Here is a 17,039-nt window from a genome sequence, read left to right on the forward strand (position 1 = left end):
TCTAGTGGCCATCACATCAGCCAGGAGGGTTTCTGAACTGAGGGTGACTTGCAGGACAAGGCCACATCTGTTATTCAAAGGGATAAGGTGGTGGTGTGTCCGCAACCGTCCTTTCTACCGAAAGTGGTCTCGGCTTTTCATGAAGTGAAAGTGGCCCTTCATGCTCTTGATGTGGTTAGGTCTCTGAAGGTGTGTTTGTCTGCCACATCTCCCTTTCAGAAGTCAGATTCAGTTTGTTTCGGTGGCTGGTCCAAGGAAAGGCATGGCGGTCTTGTCAGCCACCATTTTCAGGTGGATCAGACAGATTGTACTACAAGCCTATGCCTTGAAGGGGCAGGTGCCCCGCTTTCTGGTAACGGCCCACTCCACCAGGGCAATCTAAACATCTTGGGCCTTCCAACACAAAGCGTCGGTCACTCAGGTGTGTAAGGCGGCGACATGGTTGTCTGTCCACACGTTTACCACGTTCTACAAGGTAGACCTTGGTGCATCGGCTGATGCCTGTTTTGGCCGCAAAGCTTTGCAGGCGGCCGTGTAGTTGCAATTGAATATGCAATGGATATTTTTTTCCTGGTTTTTCGATTAAAAACTCAGTACTGTTATGTTAATGCACTGTTGCATTACTTCCGCAGTTTGGTGCGGTCTTGGATCACTCCTGTTGAGGATTACTGTGTGTGTGTGTGTGTGTGTGTGTGTGTGTGTGTGTTTTTGGGTTTAGTTTCGCTAGTTCCCACTTGCCAAGATGGATGTGGTTTTTATGCTGTTTTTTTCCACCCCTTGTTTTGGCACTGCTTGGGGATGTCCCATTTGTTAGAGAGGAGCTTTGTCGGTCGGTGAATATAAGAGAAAATAGGATTTTTTTTTTTGTACGCGCCATAAAAGCCTTTTCTCTGTAATTCACCGACTGACACAGCACCCGCCCCTCCTTTTTTATCTTTAAGTTATACTGCTTGTTGACGTACTGATGCTGCTTTGCAGTGTGGGGGTTTGTAGTCTGAGGGACCGCCCCCCTGGGGAACTAAGTTTTGAGTGTCGTATTACAACTAACTTATGTTGTCTGCCGGGCGCTCGGGTTCGGCACATCACGGATCCGGTGGACAGATTACTGGGAGGGGCTGGGGAAGACCCAGCTGTCATGGTGCACGTTGGCACCAATGACTAAGTCAGAGGCAGATGGAATGTCCTTAAGAATGATTTTAGGGACTTGGGAGCTAAGTTGAGGAAAAGGACCTCCAAGGTAGTATTCTCAGGAATACGACCATTACATCGAGCCACACCAGAAAGGAAGAGGGAGATTAGGGAAGTAAACAAGTGGCTCAAAAGCTGGTGTAGTAAGGAGGGGTTTGGGTTCCTGGAGGACTGGGATGACTTCTCAGTCGATAACCGGTACTATAGAAGGGACGGACTGCACCTAAATGAGGGTGCAGATCAGCTGGGATTAAGGATGGCCAAAAAGTTAGAGGGTTTTTTAAACTAGGGAGCAGGGTTCAGAGATAGTCAGTGTGGAGCATATTCCAGAGGGTAATATTGGGGGCATTAGTGGTAGGGTAACCAAAGTACATAAACCCAAGGTAAATATAGTAGCAAGTCCTAGTTGTAATCTTGGAACACCCAAGAGGATAGTATGTGACCGGTCAAAATATATTAATACATTAAAATGTTTGTTCGCCAATGCCAGAAGTCTGCCAAGCAAAATAGGCGAGTTGGAAGCTCTGGTGCATCAGGAGAGCTATGATGTAATCGGTATTGCTGAAACTTGGGTTCATTACTCACATGACTGGGCTATTAATATTCCTGGCTATGCACTCTTTCGGAAAGACAGAGTAAAAAGGAAAGGTGGAGGGGTCTGTCTCTATGTGAGAAATGATCTCAAAGCGAGTGAGAAAGAGGACCTGGTGGATGGAGAGTGTGATGAGTCTGAGGCATTATGGGTGGAACTGCATACAGATGTGCGTAGTTCAAAGTTAATCATTGGAGTTTGTTATAGACCACCCAATGTTAATGAGGAGGTGGAGACTCAGCTCCTTGCACAGATAGAAAGGGCTGCAAGGGCTGGGACAGTGATAATGGGCATTTTAACTACCCAGAAATTGACTGGGGTAATGGCACTGCTGGGACAGTTAAAGGGCAAAAATTTGTAAACCTATTACAGGGCAATTTTATGGTACAGTTTGAGGCCTCAACTAGGAATGATGCTCTGTTGGACCTGGTAATCTCCAACCATGCAGAACGTATTACTAATGTTCAGATAAATGAACATCTGGGTAACAGTGACCATAACATGATTTAATTTCATGTTGGCTGTAAGCAAAAATCACATACGGGAAAGATAAAAACACTTAATTTCAAGAGAGCAAATTTTCCCAGGATGAGGGCTGCTCTCCAGGACTTAAACTGGGAGAGAATATTGGCACCAATGGGCACAGAACAGAAATGGGAATTCTTCAAAAAGCTTGTTTGTGATCTCACGGCAAAGTATATTCCCATGGGCAATAAATTTAAAAGGTTAAAAATAAAGCCAATGCGGCTCACAGCCAAAGTTAAAAAAGCTATAAACTATAAAAAAGAGCTTTCAAAAAATATAAAAATGAAGGCACGCTAGTGTCATTTAAATGTTACAAGGAATATAACAGAATATGTAAAAAGGAAATCAAGGATGCAAAAAGTCAAAATGAAAGACAGATTGCAAAAGACAATAGGACAAACCCCAAAAAATTCTTCAAATATATTAATAGTAAAAGTTAAGTCTGAGCATGTAGGCCCCTTGCAAAATAATCTGGAGTGGATGACTGGGGACAAAGAGAAGGCTAACTTATTAAATACTTTCTTCAGCTCTGTGTATACAAAGGAGCATGGGGGAGCTCATGTCCATAATGGGGGTGGTACTGACGCAGCCCAAAATCCACAATGGCTCATAAGTGATATGGTCCAGAAATATTTGGACAGAAAAAAGGTGGATAAAGCACCTGGACCTGATGGCATCCACCCACGGATCCTAAAAGAATTGAGCTCTGTAATTTCAAAGCCATTGTATCTAATTTTTAGGGACTCAATGACAGGAATAGTACCACTGGATTGGCGCAGGGCAAATGTGGTGCCTATATTTAAAAAGGAACAAAGTCTTTACCAAGTAATTATAGCCCTGTTAGTTTAACTTCTATAGTTGGGAATATACTGGAGGAATTAATAAAAGACCACATAGATGAGTTCTTGCAGGAAAAAAATATTGTAAGCAACAGACAGCATGGATTCATGAAAGACAAACCTGTTTTCTTTTTATGAGGTGGTAAGTAAAACCTTGGACAGAGGGGTGGCGGTGGACGTTATATATTTGGATTTTGCAAAAGCGTTCGATACAGTTCCGCATACACGGCTCATGTGTAAGGTAAAGTCTACAGGTTTGGAAACATCAGTTTGTAGATGGATAGAAAACTGGCTAAAAGACAGAATTCAGAGAGTAGTGGTTAATGATTCTTACTCTGAATGGTCTAAGGTTATCAGTGGTGTACCCCAAGGTTCAGCGCTGGGACCCTTGCTTTTTAATATCTTTATAAATGATATTGGGTCTGGGATCAAAAGTAACATTTCCGTCTTTGCAGATGACACCAAGCTATGCAGTGCAATAACGTCCTTACAGGATGTCACCAATTTACAAGCCGACCTCAATGCTCTGTCTAATTGGGCGACTATGTGGCAGATGAGGTTTAATGTTGAGAAATGTAAAATTATGCACTTGGGGGCTAAGAATATGCATGCATCATACACGCTAGGGGGAGCACAACTGGGAGAATCCATAGTGGAGAAGGATCTGGGGGTTTTGGTAGATCATAAGCTCAATAGCATGCAATGCCAAGCTGCGGTTTCCAAAGCGAGCAAAGTCCTTTCCTGTATTAAGAGAGGTATGTACTCCAGAGAGATATAATTTTGCCCCTGTTCAAATCATTAGTAAGACCTCATCTGGAATATGCCGTTCAGTTTTGGGCACCAGTTCTCAAAAAGGATATCGGGGGAACTGGAGAAAGTGCAGAGAAGGGCAAGCAAACTGATAAGAGGCATGGAGGAACTCCGCTGTGAGGAAAGATTGGAGGAACTGAATTTATTCACTCTTGATAAGAGGGGATTTGATCAACATGTACAAATATATAAGGGGTCCATATAGGGAACTTGGTGTCGAGTTATTCACTTTACAGTCAACAAAGAGGACAATGGGGCACTCTTTACGTCTAGAGGAAAAGAGATTTCATCTCCAAATACGGAAAGGTTTCTTCACAGTAAGAACTGAAAATGTGGAATAGACTCCCTGCAGAGGTGGTTATGGCCAGCTCAGTGGATTGCTGAGGCCTGGATTCTTTCCTAAGTGTACGTAATCTAACTGGGTACTAAAATTTATTGGTGAAGTTGATCCAGGGAAAATCTGATTGCCTCTCGAGGGATCAGGAAGGAATTTTTTCCCCTGCTTTAGCAAATTGGATTATGCTTTGCTGGGGTTTTTTTTGCCTTCCTCTGGATCAATTGTAGGTAAAGAATTGGGTATATGGGCTGGTATATTTATTATACATAATTTTTTTTTTTTTTTTTTTTTTTTGGTTGAACTGGATGGACTTGTGTCTTTTTTTCAACCTGACTAACTATGTAACTATGCCTAGTATTCTCCTAGTGATAAGGCCAACAACCCATTTGTTATAGAGAGGAGCTGTTGGTGAATTACAGAGAAAAGGGATTTTATGGCGAGTACAAAAAAATACTATTTTCTGATGCTACTACAGAAGCCATTATAATTAACAGTAAGGTCTGGCACACTTAACCAGGGAAGGAGAGCTATCATGCTGAAGTCCTGACAGTGTGGATGGAGGATTGGGGGATTTCCTCCCACAATGATAGGAAGTCACAAAGGGACCCTTAATGCTGGATGTTATAAGGCAGGGATCTGCAATTAGCGGACCTCCAGCTGTTGCAGAACTAAGTCCCATAAGGCATAGCGAGACTGACAGCCACAAGCATGGCACCCAGAGACAGAGGCATGATATGGGACTTGTAGTTTTGCAACAGCTGGAGGTCCGCTAAGTGCATATCCCTGTTATAAGGTATCAATATAGAATTTTCAGCCCCCAGCTTTTATGCTATCTCTCTCCCCTGAGATGTAAGAAAAGCAAAAGCAGGTTTAGCTCTGGAAGAAATGTTGCATCAAGGGCTAATTAACCTGAGGTGGAAAAGGAATGGGGTTTCTACTGATTAACTTTTTTATTTTTTTTCCTTAGGAAGAATCCTTTAGCCTGGGTTCACGCTGTAGTGAACAGACCTCACATGTGATTTGCACCTGCACTGCTATGCCGAGCACATGCAATGTCTGTGAAATTCAGCCATACAGTTTGTGTGGCTGAACTCGCCCTGGATTTGCACGAAAAACATTCAGGGATCTCGCTCTCGCGTCCTCTCTCTCGCGCCCTCTCTCTCGCGTCCTCTCTCTCGCGCCCTCTCTCTCGCGCCCTCTCTCTCGCGCCCTCTCTCTCGCGCCCTCTCTCTCGCGCCCTCTCTCTCGCGCCCTCTCTCTCGCGCCCTCTCTCTCGCGCCCTCTCTCTCGCGCCCTCTCTCTCGCGCCCTCTCTCTCGCGCCCTCTCGTTCTCACCCATGCAGTCTGAATCCACAGTTTGCACTGCAATCTGTGAACCGAACCATAGTGTTTTGCAAAAGTTGGTGTGAATTGCCTGCAGGAGAGATGCGATGAGGGTGCTGGACTAGAGCTGGTTCCTGCATCGCTACAGTGTGGCTTACCAATCTGGGAAATGGTGTTGGGCAGAAGCTTTGCAAGTCTTGAGGTTGAGAGAAATCCCAGCTAATAATCCAAGATTTGGGCTACAGGATGGACTCATTGAACACAAAGATATATCTCACTTTGGAAAAGGTGCGGCATCTTAAGCAAGATGCAGTTCAGCTATTGAGTGCAACAGAATGCACAACAAGGGGATGTTGGGACGAATGACTGCGGTAATACTGGGGGGGGTTCTAATGGGCATAGCTGCATTCAAGGACCATTGAAAGTGTATGTTCTTGCACAGTGGAATTGACTTCAGTTTGCTAGACTTCAGAATGCCCATTCCAAAGGAGGTGAAGGAATCTCTCTCAGTTGGTGACTAAAGCCACAAGTGCTGAAGCAAGTGTGCAAATGGAAACTGCAGGATCCAGTTAGAATCACTGCAGACACCTGAAAATCACAAAGCCCAAGGGAAATGGAACTCCCTAATGTCTGAAAGCTCCTCAACTCTGAGGAAGCTGGCAGCCATGTCAGAAGCTCTCCTAGCTTTTTAAGACAAGATCAGAGGAAAGGAAGTTCGAATACTATATTGCCACAGTAGGCTATTTAAACAGACAAGGTGGCACAGCTCTAAAAGGCTTATAACTGTGATAGAACTTCTTGGCTTGACCAAAGTCAAACCTGGTTTGCTTAACAGCCGTTCACCTGAACGGATGGCTAAACCAATTGACAGCTTAAGCCGCAAGAAAATGGCGCCAACTAGTGTCTGAATCTGGTAGTCGTTGCACAAATTTGGCGAGAAATGGAACACCTGGAATGGATCACTTTGCCAACAGAACCAATGCAAAGTTGAAACGTTCTTCTCCATTCAAGACCCACAGAACTCAGGACTAGCTCTCAACCCTGATAACTGCTATAACGCATTCTGCATGCCCACCCTTTTATATAATACCTTGGGTAATTCAGAAATTGCAGAAGACAGACACAAAGCTAATTTTTTTTTGCACCTTTCTGGCCAATAAGGGTGCGGTTCTCGGCTCTGCACGGTGTAATTCAGCCCTGGATGCTATCGGCAAGCTAAGACTGTTTCAAGGCAAAGTATACCATCCTTGGATAGAAAAATGTGCCTTTACAGCATGGCTTCTCATAACGGGACCGTTTTGGTGGATTCTGGAAAATTCAGATCCTCCTGAGTTGCAGTATAACAAAGGTAATGTCAGAAGGGACCTTTACAACCTACACTGATTGGAAAAAACAGGCTAGAAGAAACTTTGTATGAAGGCCGAAAATAGAGGCTGCAAAGCGACAAAAGGCAACATGGTCAGATGGTTGAAGGAAGATTTTATGGAAGCCTACAAGGCAACCTCTCTGCCTCCACCACTTGAAGTAAAAGCAGATCCAACCAGGGCAACAGCGACTTCCTGGGCAGAAAAAGCTAGCATCTTTGCTGGACAGGTATGCCGAGCAGCAAGGTGGTCCAGATTTCATACATTTGTCAAGAACTACTACTTAGACCTGATCTCCAGTATTGATCAGTCATTTGGAAGGAAGGTCTTGTAAGCAGCGGCACCCCTCTAAAAGTACTTCTTTCTGTTCCATCCTCTCATGCAAGCTGTTGGAAGTTGACTTGGGAAAACACAATTCTTACCTGTTAACTGAATTTCCATGAATAATCTTCCAGGACAGCACAGTTCTCTCCTTATAATTGGCCTCAATAGTATTGAGGATTAATCTAAGTATTGTATTTTCTATGCATTACTGTTGTATGCTCTTTTCTAGGCCTGTGGTCAAATTCCAAAACCTGAGGAGTTTAGTGCATGCCTGTGCTTTTGTAGAAAAAGTGGCTCCTGTTTCCTGGTGGGAGGAGCCACTCATGTAAGATATCCTGGAAGCAGGATGCCTATTTTGGCCAAGGCAGGTATATATCAGGCTACCTCTGCCAGCGGCCTTATTACAGCCAGCACTGTTCAGAGCTTTGAAGCACCAGACTTGGTCTCCTTCTCTTCACCTTCTCTACCCTCATTAGAAATGCTAGGAACCGATAATGAAGAGCATTTGGGAATAGTGCTAGGGGAGGCTGCAGAATTATTTTCACCCTCCGGATCTGGAATACCGGATACTTTAGCTTCACGCAAAATGATTGCCAATGTAGACCTGTTAACTTTTGTTGTGTGAAAAAGCCTTGGCATGGTTTACTCTTAATTCTCCACTATTTCACCATGTCCCTCCTTGTAAGAAATCTACAAAAGTCTCTAAAAACAAATAAACAAGTTGATTGGGAATGCATAAAAAGTGTACTGTTAACCACTTAAGGACCGCCGCATGTAAATGTACGTTGGCACAATGGCACCGACAGGCACGTACATGTACCAGCTTGCCTTCCAGCGGGTGGGGGGGTGCGATTGGACCCCCTCCCGCTGGCTGTGGCGGTCTGTTTCGCTTCAGGAGCGATCCGGGATGATGGGCCGTTGGTTTCTGGCCATCCCCTCTCGATCGCCCCTGGCGAATGAGAAGCTTCCCCCCCACCTGTGTAGTGTAAACACAGGGAGGAAGTGATGTCGTCCTCCTCGGGGCAGTCTTTTTGACCGGACTGCGAGGAGCACACATAGTAAGTGTGCACCAACACTACACTGACACGTAGGTACATATAGGCACACTGTCACCCCCCCAGTCAGTGTCACTGATTGCAGTGATCATTTATTTACTGATCACTGCATTTAGTGTCAGTTGTGACAGTAAAGTGTCAGGGCAGTTAGTGTTGGGTCCAGGGTAGCCTGGTACCCCCCTAATAAAGGTTTCACCCCCTTTTGCCAGTATCACTAAGCAATCGTTTTTCTGATTGCTGCAGTAGTGTCACTGGTGCCGCTAGGTAACTTAGATTTTTTTTTTAGGTTCTCTCTCCAGGTTTTTATAGCATTAGGTATCCCCATATACTACCTAATAAAGGTTTTAACCCCCTGATTGCCCCTAGTTAACCCTTTCACCAGTGATCACCGTATAAGTGTTATGGGTGACTGGTTGGTTTGCTTTTTATAGCATCAGGGCACCCACCATTTATTACCCAATAAAGGTTTAACCCCCTGATCATCGTGCGGGTGATATCAATTGGGTTTTAGGGTCAGGGTCTGCGTCGCCCCAGGCAGCGCTAGGTTAGTGCCAGTACCGCTAACACCACGTGCAAAGCATACACCTCCCGTAGTGGTATAGAATCTGAACAGATCAATATCTGATTAGATCTATACTAGCGTCCCCAGCAGTTTAGGGTTTGCAGAGTCAGGCCTGATCCCTGCGATTGCTAACAGTGTTTTTTGGTAGCGTTTTATATTTAAATCCTGAAGGCAGTGCTTGGTTTTCAGGGTCCTGTATGTGGCTAGGCTCCCAAAAAGTCCCCCACATGTGGTATCCCTGTACTCGGGAGAAGCAGCAGAATTTATTTTGGGGTGTAATTTCACTTATGCCCATAGCATGTGTGAGCAATATATCATTTGGTGACAACTTTGTGCAAAAAAAAATAAATAAAAATGTAATATTCCTGCAACTTGTGGCAAAATATAAAATATTCCATGGACTCAACATGCCTCAGTAAATAGCTTGGGGTGTCTACTTTCCAAAATGGGGTAATTTGGGAGGGGTTTGTACTGTCCTGACATTATATTAGCGCCTCAAGAAATGAGATGGGCAGTCATAAATTAAAAGCTGTGTAAATTCCATAAAATGTACTCTAGTTTGTAGACGCTATAACTTTTGCGCAAACCAATAAATATACGCTTATTGACATTTTTTTTTTACTAAAGACATGTGGCTGAATACATTTTGGCCTAAATGTATGACTAAAATTTAGTTTATTCGATTTTTCTTATAACAAAGTAGAAAATATCTATCTTTTTAAATTTTCAGTCTTTTTTCCTTTTATATCGTAAAAAATAAATATCGCAGAGGCAATCAAATGCCATCAAAAGAAAGCTCTATTTTGTGGGAAGAAAAGGACGCAAATTTCGTTTGGGTACAACATTGCATGATCGCGCAATTACCAGTTAAAGCAGTGCGAAAGTGTAAAAAAAAGACCTCTGGTCCTTAGGCTGACAATTGGTACGGGGCTTAAGTGGTTAAACTGTAGCAGACCCTGTCGCCTCAGTCTTAAATCTTTTACGGTTTCCTAACACGAGCAATCAGATGCCCTGGTAATTCCCTGCACTCCATTCAGTTTTGTGGGAGACCAGATATAGTGAATGCCGCGTCCTGGGTTTAGTAACACTTTTGAGGGACATGTTTGTTTAGCCTAGTATGGTGGCTGGCTCATTATGCTGAAACTTCTTTTTTCGCCTAGAACAGGCGGGAAAGAGTGCTTGAAGCCACAAAACAAAGTACTACGCTGTCTGGAGCTTAGAAGGCAGGGACCTGCTGCTGTGATTAGCGACAAAGTGGAGGAAGGAATAGTGAATGATCTGGGAGAATCCAGAAGTACATGGAACCATGGGATTCGGATGAAAATATGGGACAGTCCCATATAATCTGGGACTGAGGTTTGCTTTAAAGGGGTTGTAAACCCTCATGTTTTTTCACCTTAATGCATCCTATACATTAAGGTGAGAACTTCTGTCACTGACCCCCCCCCCCCCACCCCCATTGTCTCAGCTCTTGATTGGATAGATTGATAGCAGCGTAGCCATTAGCTCCCACTGCTGTCAATAAAATCCAATGATGTGGGCGCAGGGGTGGTGGCAGTCTGTGTCTATAGACGCAAATACTGGACCCGGGAGCGTGCCCGCAAGGTTACCCCCAGGAGAGCGCTTCTCCTAGGTGGTTATTTAATGCAGGGACTAGCTGTCAGTGCTGCTGGGGGACCACAGAAGTCGAGGATTGGTGCCACTCTGTGCAAAACGAACTGCACAGTGGAGGTAAATATGACATGATTTGATTTTAAATATCAAGCGAAGCCTTACAAGCACCAAGGGCATTTCCTGAATAATCAGGGGGTAGCAAAAGCTGGAGTGGCTTGCAGCCAGATTGCAGGTCATGGCTCTGCCTTCTGCTAGCCTTAATTTTTTTGCCAAACTTGGAATAAATAAAATAGAGCCTTGTTTATGGCACAGTCGGCTAAGTCCAGAACTTTTGGAATTTACCTTGCTTTTCTTTCTGTTGCATTTTAGCTGTTGTATTACACAACTGCCATTAGAATAATCTCTTGTGTTGCTTAGGATTCTAGCAGAAAGAAGTGCCAGAAGGAAGAATACTTGGGAAGTGACTTTGAACCATGGTCAAGAAAACGTGGAGAAATTTTGGCTCGATACACGACCACTGAAAAACTTTCCATCGTGAGTATATCATGCTATTGCATTGCAAATTCAGTTGTTCCTTTTGAACAGTGTTCTGCATTTAATAAATTCCCCTGACAGGAATTATTTTTTCCTACATGGAGGTTGGAGTTTAACATTACAACAGATCATAATTTGTATCTTTGTGTTGCTATTACTTTAGGTTTATTTGATTTTAAAGCTGAATTTAAAGAAAAAATATCCCTACAGCTTTATTTAGAATACTTACCTGTAATGCAGGATGTTTCATGTTGTGCAGTCAGCTGGATCTTGGAGGAATCTTCACTGCATGGATGTCCAGTCCGCTTCTGACTCTGACCTTCAGGTGCTGTAATGGTTATCTTCGGACCTTAAGACACAGCAGCTGTACAGATGGTCCAACGAGAACATACCCCCTCTTGTCCACTGAAAAGAGTTTTCATGGTTTACACTGCTTTTAACGCAATCTGTGAAGGGAGAATTTGATCAGATTCTCTACCCTGTTGGACTAACTACATGCCTGTTCTGCTTGAAGAGCTAAAGCTGTTAACCATTGCATCACCAGAGCTTTGGAGACAGGAAGAGGCATCCCTATAGTTAGATTTTGTCAGGATGCAGCTGCCTGCATATGAGATGCCTTTCATTATAGATTGGGTATTGACTAAAGCTGTAGGAATTTTTTTTTTTTTTTTTACCTCCCAGGGCTGTCAGACTTTGACAATTTTTTATTATTTTTTTTTTTTCTTTTTGACTGCTTTCTTTTGGTGGTATTTAATCACCACTGGATTTTTAATTTTTTTGCTATACAAGAGAAAAGACTGAACATTTGCAAAAGTTCTTGGTTTATTATAAAATGATGCTTTATATAATTGTACTCCTCAAAACATACTGCTACTCTTACCGAGTATTTGGATAACCTATTTGTGAAACTTTTTTTTATAACCTAGCCTTACAGAGGGAGCTAACATCCAAAAAGCACCTTTGGTCATTCTAGGTGCTTAACCACTTTAATACAGGGCCGATTCTGACACTTCTCTCCTACATGTAAAAATCATCTCCTTTTTTTTGGCTAGAAAAATACTCAGAATCCCCAAACTCTTTTTTAGCAGACACCCTAGGGAATAAAATGGCAGTCATAGTAACTTTTTATCTTGCACGGTATTTGCGCAATCATTTTTCAAACTTTTAAATAAAAGTTTCATGAATTAAAATAATACAGTAAAGTTAGCCCAATTTTATTTTTCTATTTTTTAAAAGATGTTACGCCAAGTAAATGGATACCGAACATGTCGCGCTTTAAAATTGAGCACGCTCATGGAATGGCGCCAAACTTTGGTACATAAAAATGTCCATAGGCGACGCCTTGAAAATTATTACAGGTTACCAGTTTAGAGTTAAAGGAGGTCTAGTGCTAGAATTGTCGCACACGCTCTAACGCACGTGGCAATACCTCGCATTTGGTTTGAACGAATTTTACATATGAGGTTGGGACTTGCATGTGTGTTCGCTTCTGAACGCGAGCTACCGGGGTGTTTTTCTTACTTTTTTTTTTTTGATCACTTTTTTTATTCCTGTTACAAGGAATGTAAACATCCCCTTGTAATAGGAATCTATTGTGACAAGTCCTCTTTATGGAGAAATGCGGGGTCATTAAGACCCCACATCTCTCCTCCAGGCTGGAAAGCATGAGATTGTGAAAAAAAAATTCACTGATCTTATACTAACAGCCACGATCTTGGCTCTGTTTACTTCCGGGAACCTGGGCGTGATGTCATAATGTCGTGCCTGGCCCTCCAACGGTCATGGAGATGACTGGTCACCGGAAATCTCTATCGTCTTCATCCAGCGACGGCCGATTTATTATTTTTTTTTTTTTTTTCTTTGGGTCCCCAATGGCATGGCCGATTGTTTTTCCGGTCCCCAATACACTGCAGCTAACTGAATCCCCTGCCTGATACTTTGGGAACTGACTTTTAGGAATGGCCGGCATCCATCTTGGTTGATGACAACTTTCCATTGGGATGAAGCCATTCCTATCGGTACGTTTTTTTAACCACTTCCCACCCGGCCAATGCATATATACGGCCGGGTGGGAGCCGTCTACTCCTGATGGGACATTCAGGAACGTCCTTCAGAAGTAGTGGGATCGCGCGTGTGCCCGCGCAGCGGCGCGATCCCGATGTGCTTGTGTCACCCCGGACACGGCACATCTCAGATCAGCAGGAGGGCTCTGTAATTGGCCCTCCTGATCACATGACGGCCGTGTCCAATCACGGCTGTCATGTGATGTAAACAAACAGCCGGTTGCTAGGCAATCGGCTCTCCTCTCCTCACACAGAAGTCATCGCTGAGGAGAGGAGAGCAGAACGCTGCAGCCGGCTGATGATCAGTGAGTATGAGCTGGTTTTTACAGCTTTTTACTCACTGATCATCAGTCTAGTGTCAACACACAACACACCACACAGTCCCCACACATGTCCCCAAAACATACATGTCCCCAAATAAAAACACATGTCCCTAATAATAAAAACATGTCCCACTAAAATCACATGTCCCAATGATTATCTGCACACATGTACGTGATCACCTGCACACATGTACATGATCATTTGCGTACATATGTCCCTGATCACACAAACCAATTATACACTTAACGGAATTTTTTTTACCAAAAACATGTAGCAGAATACATTTTGGCTTACATTTATGACAAAATTTGATTTTATTGGATTTCTTTTCAAATAGAAAAAGGAAAATATTGTGTTTTTTCCAAATTTCCGCTTTTTTTGCGCTTATATCGCAAAAAATAAAAAACGGAGTCGTGAATAAATAACACCAAAATAAAGCTCTATTTGGGCGAACAAAATGATAAAACTTTCATTTGGGTACAGTGTAGCATGACCGCGCTATTGTCATTGAAAGCGCTAGAGCGATGAAAGCTGAAAATTGGGCTGGGAAGGAAGGGGGTGAAAGTGCCCTGTATTGTAGTGGTTAAAGAATGTTTTGTTTAGTAATTGATTTTGAACCGTGAAAAAGCTGGTGTGATAGACCATGCTAGAGAAGTCGCTGCCAGTTGACTCCCATTACAAGGAAACGCGGCTGACGCCGCATTTGTGACGTCTACGGCCATGTTGTACAATCCGCTTTTTTTGATCTTCGTAACTGTAAGTGCAACTTAATGTGAAATAAATTGTCATTTTTTTTAAATGCTACACTGTGAAGTGCTCCTCTGTTCCTTTGCATAAGGAATATTAAGGACTTTATTCCATAAGCTGGGCTGAGTATCAGATATCTGGATGACTAAAAGGCTGAACCCACCACGGATGATATCCTACCCTTCTTGATACAGGAATGTGTGAAAATAGCCATTTTGATCTCTATAATGAGATCTATAGTCTCTGGTTAGAGGCTTCAGTTGGTGTGTGGACAGTCTTTCCACGAGCACCTTGTCACTGTTTGCTTTGTTGTTTTTGCACAGAAAATCACTGGGATATAGATTAACCACTTCACATCCAGGCCAATTCTGACATTTCTCTCCTACATTTTTTTTTGCTAGAAAATTACATAGAACCCCCAAACATATTGTATGTGTGTGTATTTATTTTTAGCAAAGACCCTAGAGAATACAATGGCGGTTGGTGCAACTTTTTTATCTTGCACAGTATTTGCGCAGCAATTTTTCAAACAATAGTAATTAAGAAATGGTGTTGCGCTCCGGCTAAATAAATCTAATTAAACTAACATGTACTCAAGTAACAACCAAAACAGAAATAGAATAAAGTGTTAAACTGTATGTTTAAATAAGCTCAGACAATGTGCATAAATACTAAAGTGCAATCCACCAAGTCAAATTGTGCACTTGACATAAAAAACTTGATATAAGAAATCTTCTATAAATGACAGTGAAATAATATTGAGTGCACCCAAATGTATAAATATGGCACGAAAAAAAAAAAAAAAAAAAAAACACTGAGTGTCGTTATAAAAGTGCAATACAAATCAAAAAATGCACAAAATGCTAATAGTCCATGTGCAGTGTATCACGTGTATGAACAAAATGCTAATAGTCCATAAACAGTGAGATATGTGTTTGAACAAAAACTCAAAAAATAAGAATGAGGTGAACTATAGTTATATAAAAAGCATGTCCATTTAGTGGTAAAATACGTCTATTTGGTGATCAATAAAGCAGTATCCTGCGTGCTCCAAAAACAGGGGGTGGATTCCACCAGTGCTCCTATGCGTATAATATCCTCACACTAGGTGCAGTAATTACCTTACCTTACTGCTGTACGGTAAACAGCATTTCCAAAGTAAAGCTTGTTGTCCAATAATGTAGGTTCAGTAGGTGATGTGATCCTAGACTCTCATTCACCGTGGGCACGTTGTAAAATGCAGAGAAAGCAAGGGGAACACTCCAATGGTGAAGTACGTATTCACAATTTATTGGATATAAAACGAAGATATAGGTACTCACATTTAAAACAGTAATAAAAAGCACAACTAAACGAACGCGTGTCACGTTCGCGCTTCCGGACGTCACTTCCGGTGTCCTTACTGGCCAATTGTGTTCCTACGCGTATCGTCAAATGACTTCATCAGGGAATAACAACTGGGGTAAGGACGAACGTATAAATAGTGTCAGTAATTGGCGGCCATTTTCGTGAAGTCCATTGTAGCCACATCTACGGCCATTTTCTCGTGGGCTAATATACATAGAATGATGGCCTACAGACGTAACAGTGGCAAGGGATGTGCAAACTTCACTTACGATCATTTTATGGGGGCATTTTTAATGTAGATGGTCATTAACTGTTTTAGCCCACTGGGAAATGCCCGGGAACCATTATTCTTATTGGCGCAGCCCCGAAAATAAATCAGAGCAACACGTCTTGGTCCGCCAAGAAGAGAGGAAAGAGGGCCGGAAAAAGATTACAGGCAAAGAGACTGAAAGGGGAGGGGATCTTCAACCTGAGTGGGCAGCCCTTCTCTCAAGAGGAGATAGGTGTACTTGATAAAGGGCTAAAATACGCTCCCATTAAGAATATGGACAAATTTGAGACGTATCTAGGAGTACAAAAATGTTAGGACATTAAACATTAAAAAATATTTAGCGAGCAATCCCATCAAAAAACGCATTCAGGTGGCGGATCAGGATGTGACACATAGTGAATTAAGGAATAGATCGGTGTTCAACCCAACGGTCTCCAATAATAAACATGTTGAAGTATTCAAAAAGGTAGTGCTACAAGACCTTAAGGACCTAAAAATTAAGACGCGTGAGGATCCAAAGTTTATGAAAAGCGGGATTAAGAAATTATCAAAGCGGAAAGATATCGTTATCCGACCCGCCGACAAGGGCGGAGGATTTGTCATCCTCTCAAAAGTACAGTACTGTGATAGTATGAAGAAGCTACTAGGAGATAACACTACGTATACAAAATTAACCAAGAATCCCATGTTCAAATGTAGGAAAGAACTTGAGCAGGTAGTTCACCTTGGGCTTAAAAAGGATATTCTGAGTAAAAAAGAAGCTAAATACCTGATTCTAGAGGCATGCAGGACTCCGATTATTTACGCCTTACCAAAAATACACAAGGATAAAATAGATCCCCCGTTTAGGCCCATAGTGAATGGGATTGACTCCCTCACCTCTAGAATGGGGGAATATATAGATAAATTTTTACAACCTGTGGTCACAAAAACCGAAGCCTATCTGAGAGACACGAAGCAGGTATTGCAAATATTAGAACTACCTGAAGAGGAAGGACCCTGGATTATGGCATCAGTTGATGTCTCCTCACTGTACACGGTGATTCAACACTACCAAGCCTGTGAGGCCGTAAAATGGGGCTTAAGAAAGTATAGCACGTTGTCGTGCTCCCAGACAAACTTTCTGGCAACAAAAGTCCAATGGAGCAAAGTCTGATCGTGTGTATAGAAAACCATCGACTTTTTACAAAGTACAAACACGCATGCTCAGAACCAATGCA

General features: G+C 42.6%; 1 protein-coding gene across 7 annotated transcripts in view; it reads left to right on the forward strand.

The window, feature by feature from the left end:
- Positions 1–17,039, forward strand: part of VPS35L (VPS35 endosomal protein sorting factor like) — a 1,440,208-nt gene that overhangs the window by 110,767 nt on the left and 1,312,402 nt on the right. For all 7 annotated transcript variants that reach the window (XM_077448861.1, XM_077448865.1, XM_077448864.1 and 4 more), the window contains one exon: positions 10,951–11,067. In XM_077448861.1, the coding sequence (XP_077304987.1) occupies positions 10,951–11,067 (117 nt within the window). The remainder of the gene's footprint in view (positions 1–10,950; positions 11,068–17,039) is intronic.

The sequence above is a fragment of the Lithobates pipiens genome, unplaced genomic scaffold, assembly GCF_037356315.1.
Source record: "Lithobates pipiens isolate NorthernLeopardFrog02 unplaced genomic scaffold, aLitPip1_a1.2 Scaffold_22, whole genome shotgun sequence".
Taxonomy (NCBI): Eukaryota; Metazoa; Chordata; class Amphibia; order Anura; family Ranidae; genus Lithobates; species Lithobates pipiens.